Source organism: Cyanistes caeruleus, unplaced genomic scaffold (assembly GCF_971803275.1).
Source record: "Cyanistes caeruleus unplaced genomic scaffold, bCyaCae1.hap1.1 HAP1_SCAFFOLD_89, whole genome shotgun sequence".
In the NCBI taxonomy this organism is placed as follows: Eukaryota; Metazoa; Chordata; class Aves; order Passeriformes; family Paridae; genus Cyanistes; species Cyanistes caeruleus.
Window position 1 is genome coordinate 1,398,645 of NW_028255894.1, and position 18,981 is coordinate 1,417,625.

An 18,981-nucleotide genomic window follows, 5' to 3' on the forward strand; every position below is an offset into this window, starting at 1 on the left:
TCGGTCCTTGTGGTGCTGGGCAGCCACGGGGCTCTGGGACCTCTGTGACCTCAGAGCCTGCTGTCACCTCAGCCTGCTGTCACCCCAGAGACTGCTGTGACCTCATGGCCTTAGATGTCTGCCCCAAGTGTACTCCCATCTGTACTAGAGGACTGCTCTGACTGTGAATCTTTGACTTCATCAAAGGGTCATTGCTAAACAAAACCTTGGTTTTGCCTGCTGACATTGCTGGTCAGGCGGTGTCCCAGGAGATGCTCTTGATGGTTGCCTCTTTTCCTGGGCATGGCACTGGAGGAGGTCCAGGCCCAGGTGATGCCACTGAAGGAAATGTGCCCTCATCCCAGGGATGCTCAACACAGACTCCCCCAGCCCCTCGGGGCCCTGCCTCTGGTCACAGCAGCCCCTGCCTGGCTCCTGCCTGCCCACACCAGGGTCAGCCCTGCCTGCTCCTGGACATGGAGCTCAGCCAGTGCTGGTGCTGTGTGGGCTTTGCTGGTGGTACCAGCCAGACACTGGGGTGAGAGCTCCATCTCTTTATTGGAACAGAAGAGCTGTGCTGGGCCCTGCCCTGGCAGGAGGGACCCACCTTCAGTCCAGGCCACAGAGCAGGGCGGGTCCCTTCAGGGACACAGGGCCTTGCTGTGGGTGGTGGCAGCATCAGCACAGCAGCAAGCTGGTAATGCAGTGTCGTGGTTTTAAACCAGTAACTAACAAAAAAATTACTTATTTTTTGCTGTGAGATATGGATTAGAACAAGAGCAAAACAGGCTTAAAACTTAAAAGGAATAAAGAAAGATTATTGACAAAATATAAGAATAAGAACACCAGAATAAACTTCCAGAAAACTCTTTTTATCCCCTACTACCCACCATTCTTTTGTTCACATGACAACACAGAGACCAAAGAACCTTGGAACTTTGGTGTCCAGAACAGTCCCTATTCTCGCTAGAGTCTTTTAATCAGTCTTTGTAGAGAAACAGAAGTCTCTTTCTGCTAATCTATAGAGTTTCTCACAAGAAAACTATTTCTGCTATAGTTTTCTATTGCCCTGATGTCAGCTGCCCAGAAATGCTGCTATCAGAGCTCACTCCTCCCATTTCACATCACTCTGAGATGTGTATGGGCCATGAGTCTAGGGATGGCATTTAAAGGATGAGTTATTCAAAGGCAAAAGTCTTCTTCATCTGTCTTTGTGAGCTCTACTGGAAAACAGTTTTCTCATTGGCTCTCAAGGCCTCAAATTTTCACTTCACCCTGTTCCAGCACCTCACTGCACCACAATCACTCTATATCCAATCATAGTAATAGAATACTAGTACTATATACTCTAGGAGCGGCTGAGAAGAAGGGGCTGCAATCCCCCAAGGCCTGGGCTGCTCCAGGCTGCTCCTGGTGCCTTGGGCTGTTGAAGGGGTGCCGGAGTGGCCTTTGTGACACAGGCACGGGGTGCCGGGGTGGCCTTTGTGACACAGGCACGGGGTGCCGGGGTGGCCTTTGTGACACAGGCATGGGGTGCCGGGGTGGCCTTTGTGACACAGGCACGGTGTGTCAGGGCCCATGGTGACGCGGGACCTTGCGGTGCCCAAAGTCCATTGTGACATGGCAGAGCCCCGCCCCGGCTGGGGGGTATATAAAGGGCTTGTGGGGCCTGGGTCAGTCCCAGGACAGTGGCTGTGTCCAGGTACCTGTGTGCGCCAGAGGACTGCAGGCACGGAGGAGGAGAAGGCGAAGCCCAAGTCCCAGCCCCCCAGGCCCTGGCCCGGCTCACAGAGCGCCCAGGCCTTGAGGGAGCAGCAGGAGGAGGCTGAGAGGGCAAGCAGAGGGAGGAGAGGAGCCGTGGAGTCCTGCGCTGAGGAAGAGACAGAGCTCTGCCCAGGAGAAATGAACAAGTTCCAGCAAGGGACTCCAGGGGAAGCCTGCACTGAGCCACAGCTGTCCCCAGGAGAAGCCCAGAGCTGCCAGGAGCTCTCTGAGTGGGATGAAGGCCTTGAGCAAGAGCTGGTCCAAGTATGGGGGAGCTACTGGCATTTCTGGGACTGGGATGAGGGCAGGGAGCAAGAGCCCTCCCCAGCTGTCTCTGAGTGGGGCCAGTGCAGGGAGCAGGAGCCATGGCAGGCGGACAGCGATCACTGTCAGGAATTCTCAGATTGGGAAGAATCTCCTGAGCAGCGGCTGTCCCCAGGAGAAGGCACGAGCCGCCGGGCACTCTTGGACTGGGAAGCTTGCCGCAAGCAAGAGCTGTCCCAGGATGGCCAGGAGGTGACTGGAGGCAAAGCAAAGAGAAAATCCTCCAGGTCCAGCTGGGATGATGACAGTGATGGAGAGCTGGCTCAGGACAGCAGGGAATACTTCGACATCCTGTGCAGCCAGCTCAAGGCCTGGCAGCGGGAGGACGATGACTGGGATGAGGTGAGCATCCTGGAGCTGCACGAGGAAGGAGAAGAGGCCAGGCAGCAGAGACTGGCAGATTTAGCCCGAGAGGGAATCCTGCTGCCTGTCCCTCGAGAAGCTTGGGTGGAGTGCCAGGAGCCCGAGCTGTGCCCGCAAGAGCAACTCTGTGCCGGGCCTGGCCCTCTGGCAGCCCAAGCCACAGTGGAAGATGTCTCTTCTCCTGGGCAGCTGCTTCCCCACAGGAAAGGCCGCTCGCTCTTGAGGCGGGCACTGCAGGCACTGTGGGCACTGCGGGGGCTGCGGGGGCTGTGGGGGCTGCGGGGGCTGTTCCACTGCCCCTGCCTGGCGGCACAGCCACAGGATCAGCGCCCGCTGCCAGCAGTGCAGGGCTGCAGATGGCGGCTGCCCCGCGGCCTGCCCGGCGCCCCGAGGGAGCCGCACGGGCTGCCCCGGCCTGTGCTGGCCCTGCGGGCCGAGCAGGCCCCAGCCGCTCTGCAGCACCCCCGGGGCAGCTCCCCGAGGGCACACGGCAGCCCAAAGCGGCACCCAGAGGGGGACCCTCGCTGCCGGGGCTCAGCGCCGCATCCCGGCCCATCGTCCGGCCGGGAAGGCACCTGGAAAGTCATCGGCTCCCAGCGGCAGCCTGGCACCGCCAGCGGCACCCCTGCACCGGGTCCCCGAGGGCCACAGCCACACGGCTCTTGGCCCTTTGCAGGGACACTGGCTCCAGCTCCTCCCTGCTGGACTCCAAGGCCATTTCCTCTCCTCAGGAAAGGACTCCATGCTGATCCTGGGGCACTTTGGCCATGAGGAATGGACACAGGCAGGAGGTGTTGCTCCCAGGACACGACGGCGGCCTGCTGGACTGCAACACACACAATTCTAACAAAAGAAAAGAAACTTGTGTTTAGGAAGTAGTAGTAGGAAAGAAAAAAACCCCAACCCCCCCCCACTAAAACCTGCATAAGACCCTCCAGAAACCAAAAAATGATCAAGAATAAGAATAGGAATATTAGGAAGAAGAGGTAGAAGCTGAAGTAGATGAAGACGTAGTAGTACTTAAAACATGGAAAATTAAGAATAAGAATAAAATGTTGGAGTCTGGAATACAGAGTGTGTGCCCTTGTTTCTGATACTTAGTTATAAGATCCAGGTATAAGTTCCCCCAGGCAGGGCAGGTCCCTGGGTGCTGCCCCTGGCCCAGATAGTTTTCAGATGGAAAAACTATCAGAAGTAAGGTTTTAGAAGACAAAATGTCTTCCCTGCTGACAGCACCGTAAGGAATAGCTGCAGGGCAGAGTTTTAAAAACAGAGGTTGTCTTGACCTCTCTACAGCCTTGCATGGTGCTCAGCATGATAGATCAGGGGAAAAAATATTATTGTGGTGTGGTAGCAGCTTCAGGGAGACAAAGAGTTAACATTGTCCCACCCCAAACCCCTTGAGAAGGGCGGCCCAGGAGTTCTGATTGGGTTTGAGTCCCTGAGGGGCTCTCCCTTGGTGTGCTTCTACTGGTCCCTGACCCTGAACTCCACCCTCAAAGGTGGAAACCCTCGGGGGTTCTGCCCCTCAGAAACCCCTGCTGTGCCTCTGTTCGGGGCTCTCTGTTCTGGACCTGACTTTGTTCCCATGCTGAATAAATGGTTTTGTGAACCGGGAGCCCGTCTCGGTTGGTGTTTGATGCTGGTCCCCAGAATCCTGCTGCTTCTCTGGACGAGATCCTGGAGTTGTGGACTGCAACAGCAGGGTATTGGATGAAATACACAAATTGACACATTGGGGGACGCAGGGTCTATGTGACCATTTCTTGAGGGAGAACATCTGCATAGGGGTTTATGATATAGCAAAGGCTCAGGGCTGTGTAATGTGTCAAATGTGTCAAATGTGTAATGTGTCAAAGGGTAAACCAACGAGTGATGACGAAACCCGTACAAGGGGGGAGGGAACTAGCGGAGAGACCCTTCCAAAATGTGTAAATTGATTTCACAGAAATGCCTCTAGGACAGGGATACAAACACCTGCTAGTGATCATAGATCACCTGACCCATTGGCCAGAGGCTTTTCCCACTTGGAATGAAAGAGCGAGAGTAGTAGTCAAAATACTTTTGGAACATATTGTCCCCAGGTATGGGTTAATCAATAACATAGACTCGGACCAAGGCCCCCATTTCACTGCCCGTGTCCTCCAGGAAACCACTGAAGCCCTGGGGATAAAGTGGAGGTTACACACCCCATGGCATCCCCAGAGCTCCGGTCGGGTAGAATGCATGAATAAGACCATAAAAACGACCTTAACCAAGCTGACTCTGGAGACTAAATTAGATTGGATAAAATGTTTCCCTTTGGCTTTATTACAGATAAGAACCCGACCTCGAGCAGATTTAGGGGTATCCCCCTATGAAATGTTATTTGGACTCCCCTTCCTAATTACTCCTTACAGCACTGCCCAGTATACTGAAGGGGAAGAAACCTCAAGGAGGTATTTGGAAACTGTTGTTAAAACTTTAGAAAACCTCAGGAAAAAAGGGTATCTCCCTCAAACTCCTCCCTTAGAGGTAGACACACACCATATTAACCCTGGGGACTGGGTATTGGTAAAATCTTGGGCTAACTCTCCTCTCACTCCAAAGTTTGAAGGACCCTACCAAGTTCAACTCACCACACATACGGCTGTGAGAACCCGGGAAAAAGGGTGGACACACGTGACTCGAGTTAAAGGACCAGTGGCACCACCAGATGGGGAAGTAAACTCCGAAAAAGATCTCTCTAACTGGACTGTTGTCCCCAACGCCAAGGACTTGAAAATAACCTTAAGAAGGAAACCCAGAGACTAAAGTCCCCAATCAGGAACTGGAATTACAACAGTTGTTGTTAAGTGTTCTCTTGGCTGCTACATTTGTGGTTAAGTGTTTCTTTAAAGTCTGTGAACTAATGTTAAGGTGTTTTCCAGTTGTGGTTAACTTGTAACTATTATTATTATTATTATTATTATTATTATTATTAGTTGAAAAAGTAAAAGAACCCCTCCCCCCCCGAATAAGGCTCCAATTTCCTAGCCAAGACTATATCCCTCCCTGGGCAGCTTTTCCCAAGACCAAAACCGACAACAGTAAAAAGGAGAAGGACAAAAAAAATAATAAAGCTGTAAGCCTCGGACTCAGACCCCCAAAAAAGGGTGAGGAAACCCCAAGAGGCAAGACCAGGGGAGATCAAACATGGTTCCTGCTGGACTCTTGGGAGTCAGGGACCAGAGGGAGCCTAAAAGGATCATCACAAGGCTCATGGTAGGTCTGGTGATAGCAATGCACCTCACCAATGCCATGGGGAGAGACTCTTGCATGAAATGTTATTATCCCTTGTATGATGGGAAAAATCTAGGGTCCCTGGTAAGGGTCCACACAAACTTGAGTCCTTCTTGTTATAACAAATCACAATTAGAAGAATGCCAAGAAAACGGAAAAACATATTGGATTACCAGAAATACGGTCACTTTTAGAGAACGTCTTTTGGGAGACTGTCCCATGAGGGATACTTGGCTGTGCTTTGAAAAGAACGAACCAGTAAAAGGTGAACCTGATGTGGTAAAGGAGAAAAGAGTGGACATGAGCGTGGGAAATGAAGAATGGGAAAATTTGAGTGGGAAGAACTTGTTCATTGATTCAGCTGAAAACATCAGCAAGGAATTAAATATAACTGATTGTTGGGTATGTGGGAGTACTAAAATGTCTGATATTTGGCCCTGGGAGGGAATTAGCTTGAAACCTTGAGAAATTCTAAGCATAAAATGAACTGGGGAAGGCCAAAGCACACCAGGGTATAGGAGAAGAGAAAAATGGGAATTAAAGGCTAAGGTAATTGGGGAAGACTGTATTCTACAAATTGGAAAAAGACATAGAACCCTGGTGGGGCGGATGGCATGCAAAAGATATAACGAAGAATCTAGGAACTAAATGGGTTCCCCAAGAGCCCAACCAATATTGGTCCTTAGAGAAGAGGGAAAAAGGGTGCATTCATCACAAAGGATATAACCTTTACGAATGTGCAGAAAAAGGGATCAATCCCTTCTGGGGAATTAGAAGCCTATCAAAGCATTGGGAGTACCCCTATGAAGACAGGGAGGGTTTTTGGGAAGCCCCAGATGATTTCTTTTGGATCTGCAGGGATGCAGCTTATACACATCTACCAGGAGACTGGTCAGGTAGCTGCACGATTGGGGTGATAAAGCCAGCTTTCTTCCTGCTCCCAAAAGAGATTGGCTCAGAGCTTGGAGTACCACTATATGACAACATAAAGAGGCCCCTAAAAAGGAAGAAGAGGAGTGTAATAAGCACAGGAGGGACCCATGTTGGGAAGGTAGAATTAGAAAGAAATTATAAATATGACTTTGTAGCCAGAAAGGCTAAGGAAGAAATACAAATGATAGCACGGTTTGAATAATTCAAAGAAACCAACCGGGCTGGTATGCCAGAACACATTCTTTCCTGCAATAAAACCAAGCTGAGACCCCTCATCCCAGCCTTATAAGGAAAGGTCTGAAGGACCCTGAGATAACTAAAAATATGCAAAAATAGCGATTTCTATAGGTTGTACACAAATGTTACTATATTAGTATACTTAGAAAGATTGGTTAGTTAAGGAATAGAATATTCAAAGGTATAGGTTATATAAGTAGTGGTATAGAAGAGCTCGCTCTCTTTTTGCTCTTTTTGCTCTTCTTTTTGCTCTTTTTTTGCGCTCTCTTTTTGCTCTTTTTGCTCTTTTTGCGCTCTCTTTTTTCTCTTGCCTTCTCTCTTTTCTCTCTTGCGCTCTCTCTTTTTTTCTGTCTCTCTACCTCTCTACCCCACGCCCTGAAATAAACTTCTAACACTTAACTCGATTATAGAGGTCTTTGCCGTGTCTCTGACCGTCCCCAGAAAGCGTCTCCTACAGATTGGCGAGCCAGCCAGGAGCAGATCGTTTTCTTCAGCTGTAAGAGACCCTCATGGACGGTAACTAACACTTATCTGTCGTGCCTGCTTTCCCAGTACCGTGAGCAAGGACCACGCTGCTTAGCAGCGAGTTGGGCCGAAGCTCTTTAAAGTTGCAAGGGGAGTTCCTGAGTCCAGAGACGCTGAGGATCGGTGTCTTTTGGAGCTCTGGGAGACTCAGCCCCGGGAGTGGAGCACAGCGAGGTGCCTGGCACCGCTTGGTGCTGTGCTGGAAAGGGGTTCTGAGCTCGCTGCAGTGTTGCAAAGCAACAGCTAGAAGCGGAGCTTGGTGAAGGAACCCGAAAAGCAGCGTCTGGAGCCGCAGCAGGGGAGCCTGGCCAGCCCCCACGAGAAGCTGAGATTGGATACGCTGTTTTCTCCGGTACTGAGGTTAGTGCGCACAAGTTTTAATCATGGGACAATCTTACTCTATTCACGACAGAGACCTCTATAAGCGACTAAAACATTTATTACGCTCTGAGTCCAATAATTTACCGAAACAAGAGCTAAAAGATCTTTTAGAATGGACTCTACTTAACTTCCCCAACGCTGACCGTTCAGCTGTATTTACTAGAGATTTTTGGGACACGGTCGGTATTAAACTCTTTAATAATATCTCACACCGCGATATGACAGCCGCGCAGCTGGTCCCAGCGTGTAGAACTCTCGTAGAACTCTTTCATAATAAGCAACAACCATCAGTGGCTGTCGCGTCGGATCCGGTCCCTACTACGCGTTTGTCCCTGGCCACGGAGACCCGAAACGTGGCCAGGCCCGTTCCGGCCCCCCGAAACTCAGCGACTCCAACATCCGCAGTCTCGCGCGTCCCTTCCCCACCCCCCCCAGCCCCCGTGATTTCGCAATCTGTTCCGGTGATCCCATCCCCCTCGGCGGACCCTGCGGCCCCCGCCCCTGCTCCCCCTCCCCCTCCCGATACTGTTCCCGCCCCCAGTGTGGCAAGCGGCGAGCTTCCCGCTCCCTCCAGAAACCCCGTCTTCGCTGTCACAACCCCCGCGCTGCCCACCCCCGGCTCTGCCCTCGCGGTGCACCCCGCCCCTCCCGCTCCCGTCACCGGTGCGACCCCGCCCCTTGACTCCGCCCCTGCGCCTCCGCCCAGCGATGTCATCGTGGCTCCTCCCCCCGTCGGTGCTGTCGCCTCAACTCCACCACCCCTCCTCCCCACCGGAGAATCTCCCGCTCCTCCCCCGCTGCACCCTGCGGCCGTCATCGCGGCTACTGCCTATATTCTATCTGCGTTACAAAATCACACTTCAGCCTCTTCCTTAACTCTTCCACTACCTCCTGTCACCGCGGAGTCAGCCCCGCCGGCCGCAGCGGGTCACACCCCGGCCCCTGAGCCGACACAGACCACTGCTGCCTCGATCTCGTTGTTTCATTTTTCTCCGCCTCCCGTTTTGCCGCGACCCGTAGACGTTCCAGCCTCCGCTGCCCGGTCCACCCCGGCCCCCTCAGCTCCTTCTGCTGTTTCTCTCTGGCCACGCGGTCCCGAGCCGCAGCAGGTCCCGGTTCTGTCTGCCACGAGGGCCGCCACCACCGACCCTGGACCAGAACTTACACAAACGCAGTGTCAACCACAGGTTTCCACACGGTCACAAAACACCGCGCTACTCCCGCCAGCGTCTGGTCCTGTGTATTCCCCCGATCCTCTACCAGACCCGGCTGTAATATCACCAAGAACTGCCGCTTCGCTGTCAGATGCCCCCGCGTATTACAACTGCGAACAACTGAAACCTGCTTCCCTGCCCTCGGCCGTGCCACAGCTCCCAGAGGCTTATCCGCAAGTCCAGCACCCCGTTCTGCCCCCTGACCGTCCCCTATCGCAGCTACTGTCAGCCGACACTACAACTACAAGGCCGCCGCTACACCTGGCTACACAAAAGGTACAAAAGGAAGGGGGAATTTCTAACACAGTATCTGCATTAATAAATACAGGAGAGACAGTGAACTATTCTATGCATGCAACAGCTAATCCCCTGACTTTACCACTTCAAAGTGAGATTGTAAAATCCGAAGCTCCACTACACATAAATTCCCAAGAATGTTATGATGATAGCCAACTTACAAACTGGCTGGAAGTTAAAAGACAAATTTGCAAAGAAGAAAACATAAACCCCCTAGCAATGCCGGTGTTATTTAGTCAGCAGGCGGGCGGTCCAAGAACATGGACAGCTATTCCACCCCAAGAGATAAAAGAACTGCGAAAAGCGATAAAGGACAGTGGCATTTGCTCTCCATATTTTAAACAACTACTGAAAAGTACACTAGAAGAGCATACTCTCACACCCAATGACTGCAAAAATCTTGCTAGCATCACCCTTACAGATTCGCAATTTATGCTATGGGAATTGAAATGGAAGAGACTACTCAGAAATGTATTGGACAATTATAGACGTAGTAATGATCCAGATTTGTGTGCTCTCACCCTGTCAAAGCTCACAGGTGAACCTCCAGATGACCGAAATGAAAAAGCTTATAACCTTATTAGCCAAGAAGCCTCTGAGCCATTCACAACATTTGTGGATCGTGTAATTCAAGCTGCTGAACGCCAGTGTGGTGATGATATAGCCCGTCCAATTATGATGCGGGACATTATCGAAAATAATGCTAATGCCGAATGTAAGAAGGTGATCAAAGCCCTGGGAAAAGAAAAGCCAACAGTGCCAGAAATGATAGACGCTTGTAACAAAATAGGAAGTCCACAACATGTCGCAGCAATTCAAGCAACTGAATTGGGGAGAACCTTAGGGGAGAAGCTAGAAAAAGCTCTTTTAGCACAAACATCACAAGCTGCAGTAATCGCGGCTCAAGCAGAGGCACGAGATCAAAAGCTCACTGAAACCCTACTGCACATCGAAGTCTGCTGAAACCTCCACACCAGCCAGTGACCCTGCAAAAAAGAGCCAAGAAGCAGACGCCCAAGCCTGATCTACGCAGAATCTTCAAGAAGAAAGTGATCTACCAGAAGCAGCTCAAGAAAAAAAAAATGGAGTTCTGTCGTTTACCCAAGTGCATGTTGTTTTTATCTTTTTGTTTTAATCTGTATAGTGATAATTGTAGTTTTAATAGCTATACCTTGTATACTCCAATGCATGCAGAAACTAATGAGTAGAACCGTATCTAATATCTTAGTTATTCATAGACAAAACGGGGGAGATGTTGGGAAGGTAGAATTAGAAAGAAATTATAAATATGATTTTGTAGCCAGAAAGGCTAAGGAAGAAATACAAATGATAGCACGGTTTGAATAATTCAAAGAAACCAACCGGGCTGGTATGCCAGAACACATTCTTTCCTGCAATAAAACCAAGCTGAGACCCCTCATCCCAGCCTTATAAGGAAAGGTCTGAAGGACCCTGAGATAACTAAAAATATGCAAAAATAGCGATTTCTATAGGTTGTACACAAATGTTACTATATTAGTATACTTAGAAAGATTGGTTAGTTAAGGAATAGAATATTCAAAGGTATAGGTTATATAAGCAGTGGTATAGAAGAGCTCGGTCTCTTTTCTCTCTTGCGCTCTCTCTTTTTTTCCGTCTCTCTTGCCCTCTCTCTTGCCCTCTCTTGCTCTCTCTCTCTACCTCTCTACCCCACGCCCTGAAATAAACTTCTAACACTTAACTCGATTATAGAGGTCTTTGCCGTGTCTCTGACCGTCCCCAGAAAGCGTCTCCTACACACAGCCTGTAAGGTTACCCAGAGAACCATGACGATAAGTGTAAGCTTTCATCAAAAGACCACCAAAAGAAGACTGAAGACCCCCTAGCAACAAGTGAAGCATGCACCATGAAGAATTGTGATGTAAAAGTAAAGAATCAGAAATAAGATGAGACTTAGGGGAAACATGAATGAATAAGTATAGAGTATATAAGTTTAGTTTGAATTGCTTTATTTCATATGTAAAAGGGTTGAGAAGCCCTCTCCGTACCCCAGTCAGTTTTGCTTATGCTTTAATCATAATTACTGGCAAGCTATATTCATATATTTATTCATACATATATATACATATGTATATATATATATGAATATATTCAATAAATTGTACTCTTTTACTAAATTGTATTCCTTCTATATCAAATTGCTATTCAATCCACTAAATTGTATTCTTTTATTAAATTGTTTTCTTGTATTCAATTCACTAAATTGTATAATTTTTTTTCTTGATATTAAACTGCTGTTAACCCAATAGCCCTAGCTGTCCAAATTTCAATTTCATTTATGACACTGCCCTTGGGTGAGTTACAGCCACAGCGAGAGGGAGGAGGAGATGATCCCACCCATGGCTGCTGCTGGCTCCAGACATTTGCTGAGATAAAGCTGAGCCAGAGCTTCAGCATCTCCCCCAAAATCACAGAATCACAGAATGCCTTGGCTTGGAAGAAACCTTAAAGTTCATCTCGTTCCACCCCCTGCCATGGCAGGGACACCTTCCACTATCCCAGGCTGCTCCAAGCCCCTTCCAACCTGGCCTTGGACACTTCCAGGGATCCAGGGGCAGCCACAGCTTCTGTGGGCAAGCTCTGATCTCTGCCCAGGTGAGCAGGGACAGGAGCCGAGGGAACGGCTGGAGCTGGGCCAGGGCAGGGCTGGGCTGGAGATGAGCAAAAGCTTCTTCCCGCACAGGGGGCTGGGGCAGTGCCCAGGCTCCCCAGGGAATGGGCACGGCCCCGAGGCTGCCGCAGCTCCAGGAGCCTTTGGCCAGCGCTGCCAGGGATGCACAGGCTGCGATTGTTGGGGTGTCTGTGCAGGGCCGGGGGCTGCACTCCATGATCCCAATGGGTCCCAGATGCCAGCTCAGCCCCTTGTGCAACTCTCACCCTTGGGCTCAGCCTTTGTGTCCCCTGGAGGCGCTGGCAGAGCTGATGGGGTGGGGCAGGAGCGGGGCAGCCCCAGCGTTCCCCTGGCAGTGACAGCACAGCCGGGCCAGCAGCCCCAGCGTTCCCCTGGCAGTGCCAGCACAGCCGGGCCAGCAGCCCCAGCGTTCCCCTGGCAGTGACAGCACAGCCGGGCCAGCAGCCCCAGCGTTCCCTCCCTGGAGACGCTCCAAGGGAAGCGGCCAGAGCCGCGTCCAGTCAGCGGAACTGAGCGGCCACTGAGCACCCCCGGCCTGGGCTGCTGTGGATTCCTCTGCACACAGCTCGGGGAAGGTGCCCTTGGCCACCCCCACAGTGCCACAGACAAGTGTCACACACAGTTACACAGCTCTGCACACAGCTGACAGGGGGAGATAATTTAAAAAAACCCCAAAAATCCACCATGAAAAAGAGAACTCCTACCTGGCAGAGCTGTTCCACCCTTCAGTTGAGACACCTGCATGCACACAAGACCTGGGGCTGCAAAAAATGTGGCTTCATCAGCAAATTTGCAGGAAAAACTGGTTTAGGACAGGCTATCAGCAGAACTGTTCTCAGCTGGGTGAAAAAGGCCCCTTTGGCAGCTGCAGGGCCATTGAAAATGCAGATCCTCAGCCCATGGGGGAGAAAAGGGCTCTGAATTCCCCTCCCCTGACACACAAACCCTGCTCCCAGGCTGCTCCCCACACAGGATTCTACTGGAGGACTGTGGAAGGCTGAGAGTTGGCTCTGGCTTCTCCATGTTCCATGTCCTAAAGCTGCCTGGGAGAAGAAATTTAGGGTCAGCTCCACTGGCACAATCCCTCCTGGCCCAGGGCACAGCCCCAGGAAGGTCTTTGCTCCTCCCTCGGCCCTCCCTGAGGAGGCTGGCAGGGCTCGCAGGTTTATGGCATTTGTCCTTGCTGCCCCTCACATCCCACTGCCCCACAAAGAGCCCCGAGCCACCCGTGAGGGACAGGCCCTGCTGGGCCAGGCCTGGGCTCAGGGCTTGGCCTTTCTGCTTCCTCCAACCCAGCCAGGGCTGGCTCAGCATTGCAGTTCCTGTGCTGTGCCCCAAGCTCGCTCGGGCCCTACTGGAAAGGGACCTGAGGTACCTCCATCCCCTCGGGCAGTGCATGGGAGAAAACAACAAACTTCTCAGGAGGATGGCAACAAACTTTCAGCTGCAAACTTTAGAGAGTGAGGTACTCGGGAAATCATAAATCTGCATGCAATTAGAGGAAATCACTTTACTAAGCACAGACTGAGCCAACTCGTCCAACCCATCCAACTTCAAGCTATCCAGATTTTGAAAACTGGAAGTCAGGAGAAGCGAGAGAGGGACAGAGATCCACAGTCAGCCTTGGATCCAGCGCCATCTCAGCTGCTGTGAGCTCCAGGGCCGTGGCACATGTCAATGTCACACCCGTGTCACAGCCTCACCTGCTCTGCTCCCTCTCCCAGCTGGGGTTTTTGGGGTGCCAGGGGCTTGGCAGCCACTTTGGGGCTGGAGCAGAGGCTGCAGTGGCTGGGCTGGGGCAGTGACCGCCCCACACAGGCAGAACTTGCTCTGCCCCCAAACACACCCTGGAGATGTCTGGGGCCATTCATCATTTCTCTGCTCTCCAGCGCTGAGGCAACGCACTCTGGCTACAGCTCTGAGCTCGTGCCCATGGCAACCAGCCCTGGCAATGGGGCTCCATGGAGCTGCTCTCAGGAACACCCCAAGAGCTGGGGAGTGCCCCAAAACCTCCTTAGAAATGTGAGATACATTAAAATCTCTTTGGGAACATCCAAATATCCAAAACTCACTAACGGGCTTCCCCTGCATTCATCATCCCCAAACTTTGGCTGTCTCATTGCAGACCCCACCCCACCTCCCCAATCCCAACCCCAACCCATCCCATCCCTGCTGGACATCAAGACCCCCTTCCCAAGCTCTATTTCCCCCATTTCACACCTCCCAAACTCCATCCCACCCATCCTGCCCCACCCAATGCCCATCTCACCCCTCCTGATTTGCATCCCACTTCACCCAGTCCCCTTCCAACCCCATTCCACCTGATGCCTTTCAGAAGGCTGACCTAGAACAGAGGCTGGACAGAGTTAAGAATAAAGTTTATTAAAAGAATTTAAATACACCTTGGGCAGTACAAGAGGCAGGCCTACACCCAAGATGGACCAAAAATGGTCAGAAAAATGGACAAGTCTCACATTTTTAGAAGTTTAGGTCCATCTGGATATTGCAATCTGTTCACTGTCCAATTACAGCTTCAGATGAGGAAGTCCCATCCTTCTTGTTTTCTCTCTTCAGTCCACCCTTGTTCATGCTTCTGGGCCTGAAACTTCTAACGACTGTCCTTGGTATCAAGCTAGAAAAGGAATTGTTTTGTCTACCTACTCTGTGAAGAGAGCTCACTAACACTTAATAGGAAGTTCCAAACTGTAAACCCAGGCAGTGCAGAATATGAAAGATGAAAGCTAAAACTTAAGGCAACACACCCTGAGGGGCTGTAGAATCCAGGAATTCTGGGTGGGAATGAGTAGAATTCAGTGGCATTGAGTGCTTTTGAGGTGACAGATTGAACCCTCTCATCTCTTTGAGTGACAAGAAATGAAGAAAACTACAACAGATAGCACCACAATCCCCAAGTCCTCCCAAGTATCTCTTTTAATCCCAGATTCCCTTAAAGCACTAGTAGAAAGTGAGGCTGTAGATGCCTTTGATGAATTTGCAGACTTTTACCCCAGTTTTGTCTGTTTTAAAGGGATGAAAATGAATCAAAAGATAGGACCAAAATAAAATGGCCACCAGCCCAGTATGTTCCCAACACAGATCACTGGGAACGTGGGTCATCAGAGCTCTACCCAACGTGGGTCCTCTGATGGGGGATGGAGCTGGGGCAGTGCACAAAGCTCTTCCTGCACTTGGGGCACTCACAGGGCTTCCCTTACCGGTGCCTCTGTTGGTGTTGGGTCAAGGCAGAGCTCCTGGAGAAGCTCTTCCCACACTGGGGACACTCGTAGGGCCTCTCCCCAGTGTGGATGCGCCGGTGGTTGATGAGGTTGGAGTTGTGCCTGAAGCCCTCCCCACAGTCAGGGCAGCGGAAGGGCCTCTCATCCGTGTGAATCCGCTGGTGCACGAGGAGATTGGAGCTGGTCTGAAAGCTCTTCCCACACTCGGAGCACTCATAGGGCCTCTCCCCAGTGTGGATCATCTGGTGGATGGTCAGTTGGTACCTCCATCTGAAGGTCATCTCACATTCCCCACACTCATAGGGCCGTTCCCCAGTGTGGATCCTCTGGTGGAGGATCAGGCTGTTGCTGTGGCTGAAGCTCTTCCCACATTCCCCACACTCGTAGGGCCTCTCCCCAGTGTGGATGCGCCGGTGGGTGATGAGGTTGGAGTTGTGCTTGAAGCCCTCCCCACAGTCAGGGCAGCGGAAGGGCCTCTCATCCGTGTGAATCCGCTGGTGTACAAGGAGAGTGGAGCTCCTCTGAAACCTCTTCCCACACTCGGGACACTCATAGGGCCTCTCCCCAGTGTGGATGCGCTGGTGATGGATGAGTTGGGAGTTGCAGCTGAAGCCCTTCCCACATTGCCCACACTTGTAGGGCCATTCCCCAGTGTGGATCATCTGGTGGCGGATCAGGGTTTTCCTCTGGCTGAAGCTCTTCCCACACTCCAAGCACTTGTAGGGCTTCTCCCCATCCTGAAGCTGCTCATGGACCACCAGCTCAGAGCCCCGGCTGGATCTCTGGCCGCCTTCCCGGCACAGGGTGGGTCTTTCCTCCTCAGAGCACCCTGGGATGGGTTTGCAGCCCCTCCTCCTGTGGGATCTCTGGGGATTTTCCTCCCCGTTGGATTCCTGCACTGTGGAGCTGCTCAAAACGGCCTCTTCCACGAGGTTCTGCCGTGGGGATTTGTCCTCCCTGGTCTCCATCCTCAGCTCCTTGTCTGGGGGAGGAAGGACAAGGAAAGGATGGGATTTGCCTCCGTGCCAGAGGGAAGGGGAAGGAGATCCCCCCAGTGCGTCCCCGGCAGGACGGCGTCGGCAGCGGGGTTGTCCTGCAGCCAGGGGCCAGGCTGGGCTGGGAGATGGAGCAGGAGAGAGGGGGAAAGGGGCACTGACTTCCTCCTCACCTGCCTGGGTGTCCTGGGGCATCTTCCTCTTCCTCACAGCCGCCTTCTCCATCCAGCCAAGGTTTGGGAATGGGAAATCCTGGTTTAGGAGAAAAATACAGTTTATGGGCACATTGGGTTAGGGGGCTCCCCCTGTGCAAGTTCATCTCTAGAAGTCACCAAGCCTCTGGAGTCTATAAAAACCTCCCAAACACCAAGATTCAGCCCTGAAAATGTTTCCCAGGAGTTCCCCATCTCTGGTCTCTCCCATTTGGTGTTCAGAGTTTCCCCCCTGTCCCAGCTGCTGGGGGTCACGCTTGTACTGGGGGTTCCCCTGTCTGCTCAGTCCCTGCCCTCCCCAGGCTGCTGGGAGTGCCAGGAATCCGAAAAGTTCCCCCTGTTTCCATTTCCCCACTTAGGGATGGTGAGACCCCCCAATGTCCCCCCAAGTAGGATTTTCCGCTCAGCTTTGGAGTTCCACATTCTCCAAACATCCCTGCCCGCAAAACAAACCCAACCCAGGGACCCCCCCAGGATATCCGGGCAAAGCTCCCACTCCCCCATCACCTGTGGGATGGTGGCTGATGATCCCACAGGAGGGGGCTATGAATTCAATGAGTGCTCAACCTTGTGGTTCCTTCTCCTTTCCCTGATCCTTTGTCCTTCCTCTTCCTCCCTCTCCTCCCCTTCCATCCTTTGTACTCCTCTTCCTCCCTAACGCCAGCTCCTTCTCCTACTTCCATCCCTTCTCTCTCTCCTTCTTCATCCCTCCTCTTCCATCCCTCCTCCTCCTCCCCCAGGAGCAGCGACACCCTCGGTGCCCCGTTCCCAAACCCCTCACAGCCCACGGCAGGAGCGGGGATGGAGCTGGGACAGGTCGGGATGGGCAGCGCGGGGCTCTCCGCTGCTCCCACCCGCTGGGGACGGGGGGAACCCGGCCCGGGGAAAAGGAGAGGGAAACTGGGAAAATTGGGGGCTGCAGATCCAACCTGGGGCTGGCTGGGGACCCTGGCTGGGGACTGCCAGCCCTTGGGGCTCCTCTGGGGAGATGTGGGACCAGGGAACACAGAGAGCGCTGGGGGATCCCAGGAGTGGCAGCACTGGCAGGGACTGGTTTGGACTGGGGTAACTGGAACCTTACTGGGGTAACTGGGAATGATTGGGAATGAGCACAAGAATGCTGAGGGCAACTGGGATATACTGGGAGTGTCTGTGACCATACTGGGAACAGCTGGAACCACACTGGGACAAACTGGGAGTGAGTGGAACCATGCTGAGATGGACTGGGACTATTCCAGGGACAACTGGGATCACACTGGTAGGAACTGGGAAGAATTGCAACTATTCTGGGATCATACTCAACTGGGATCATACTGGGATCACAGTGGGAGCAGCTGGGTCCCTGCTGGCTGAGACTGGGATCCCACTGAGGGTGACTGGAATCATACTGGGATTGACTGGGAGTGGCTGGGAACAACTGGAATCATGCTGAGAGCAACTGGGAGGAGCTGGGAATGACTGGGAGCGTGCTGGGGCTGACTGGGATATACTGGGAGAGACAGGGAGTCCCAGGGATCACACTGCAGGCTACTGGGGTCACACTGGCACTGCCAGGGAGCAACTGGGGCCACTGGCCTCATACTGGGAGTGACTGGGATTAGACTGGGAGTGACTGGGATCAGACTGGGAATGTGAAGGAAACTCAAAAATTGGGGAAAAAAAGCAGGATAAATTCAAGGAAAATGAAAGGGAAAATTCAGGGGAAAACCAGAAAAATATCAGGGTAAAATCCCAAAAAAAGCAGGGAAAAATCAGAAAAAAATTGGGAAAAATTTGGGAAATACAGGGGTAAATTTGACAAAAAATTGGGGAAAACTAGGAAAAATTGGGGGGAAAAAAAGAGAAAACTCAAGGAAAAAAGGGAAAAATGGGGGAAAAATCAGGAAAAGAAAGTGGAAAAAATCTGGGAAAAATCAGGAAAAATCAGAAAAAATCAGAAAAAATGGGGAAAAAATCAGAAAAATAGGAAAAGAAGGAAAAATCATGAAAAACCAGGGAAAATTGGAAAGAATATTGGGGAAATCAGAAAAAAAAAAACTGGGAAAGAACTTGGAAAAATTGGGGAAAATCCAGAAAAGAAAGAGGAATAAAATCTAGAAAGTAATAGGAAAAAAAACAGGAAAAATCAGGTAAAAACTAGGGAAATTTGAGAAGAAATTGGGAAAAAGCTAGAAACGATTTGGGAAAGGAAGAGAGAAGGATCAGGAAAAAATGGTAAATACATGAAAAAAATTGTGAAAAATTGTGAGAAATCAGGGAAAATATCAGGAAAAGAAAGCTGAAAAGACCCTGGGAAAAATCAGGAAAAATCAGGAAAAAATTAGGAAAAATGTTGGAAAAATGAAGGAAAACCCAGAAATATTTGAGAAAAAATTGCAAAAAAATAAGGAAAATAATTGGGAAAAAATCAGAGAAAAAATGTGGAGAAAAAAAAAATCAGTGTAAAATCAGGGAAACAAACAGGAAAAGGATAAAAAAATCTGGAAAAATCAGAAAAAAATAATGCAAAAAAACAGGAAAGAATTGGGGAAAACCAGAAAGATTAGGGAAAGGAAAAGGGAAAAATCAGGGGAAAAAAATGGGATTAAA

The 18,981-nt window shown here is 51.1% G+C and overlaps 1 protein-coding gene across 1 annotated transcript; it reads left to right on the forward strand.

The window, feature by feature from the left end:
- The first annotated feature begins 7,985 nt into the window (after nt 1-7,985).
- LOC147646652 (uncharacterized) lies at nt 7,986-10,858 on the forward strand. Its single transcript, XM_086873159.1, has 2 exons — nt 7,986-9,257; nt 9,810-10,858. The coding sequence occupies exons 1-2, from the start codon at nt 7,986-7,988 to the stop codon at nt 10,239-10,241; spliced, it is 1,704 nt and encodes a 567-aa protein (XP_086729285.1). The 3' UTR covers nt 10,242-10,858.
- Nucleotides 10,859-18,981: the final 8,123 nt, after the last annotated feature.

Coding starts and splice junctions, on each gene's coding strand:
- LOC147646652 (XM_086873159.1), top strand. CDS start 7,986: ATGACAGCCGCGCAGCTGGTCCCAGCGTGTAGAACTCTCGTAGAACTC. Junction 9,258..9,809: donor TACACCTGGCTACACAAAAG/GTACAAAAGGAA, acceptor ACCCTGTCAAAG/CTCACAGGTGAACCTCCAGA.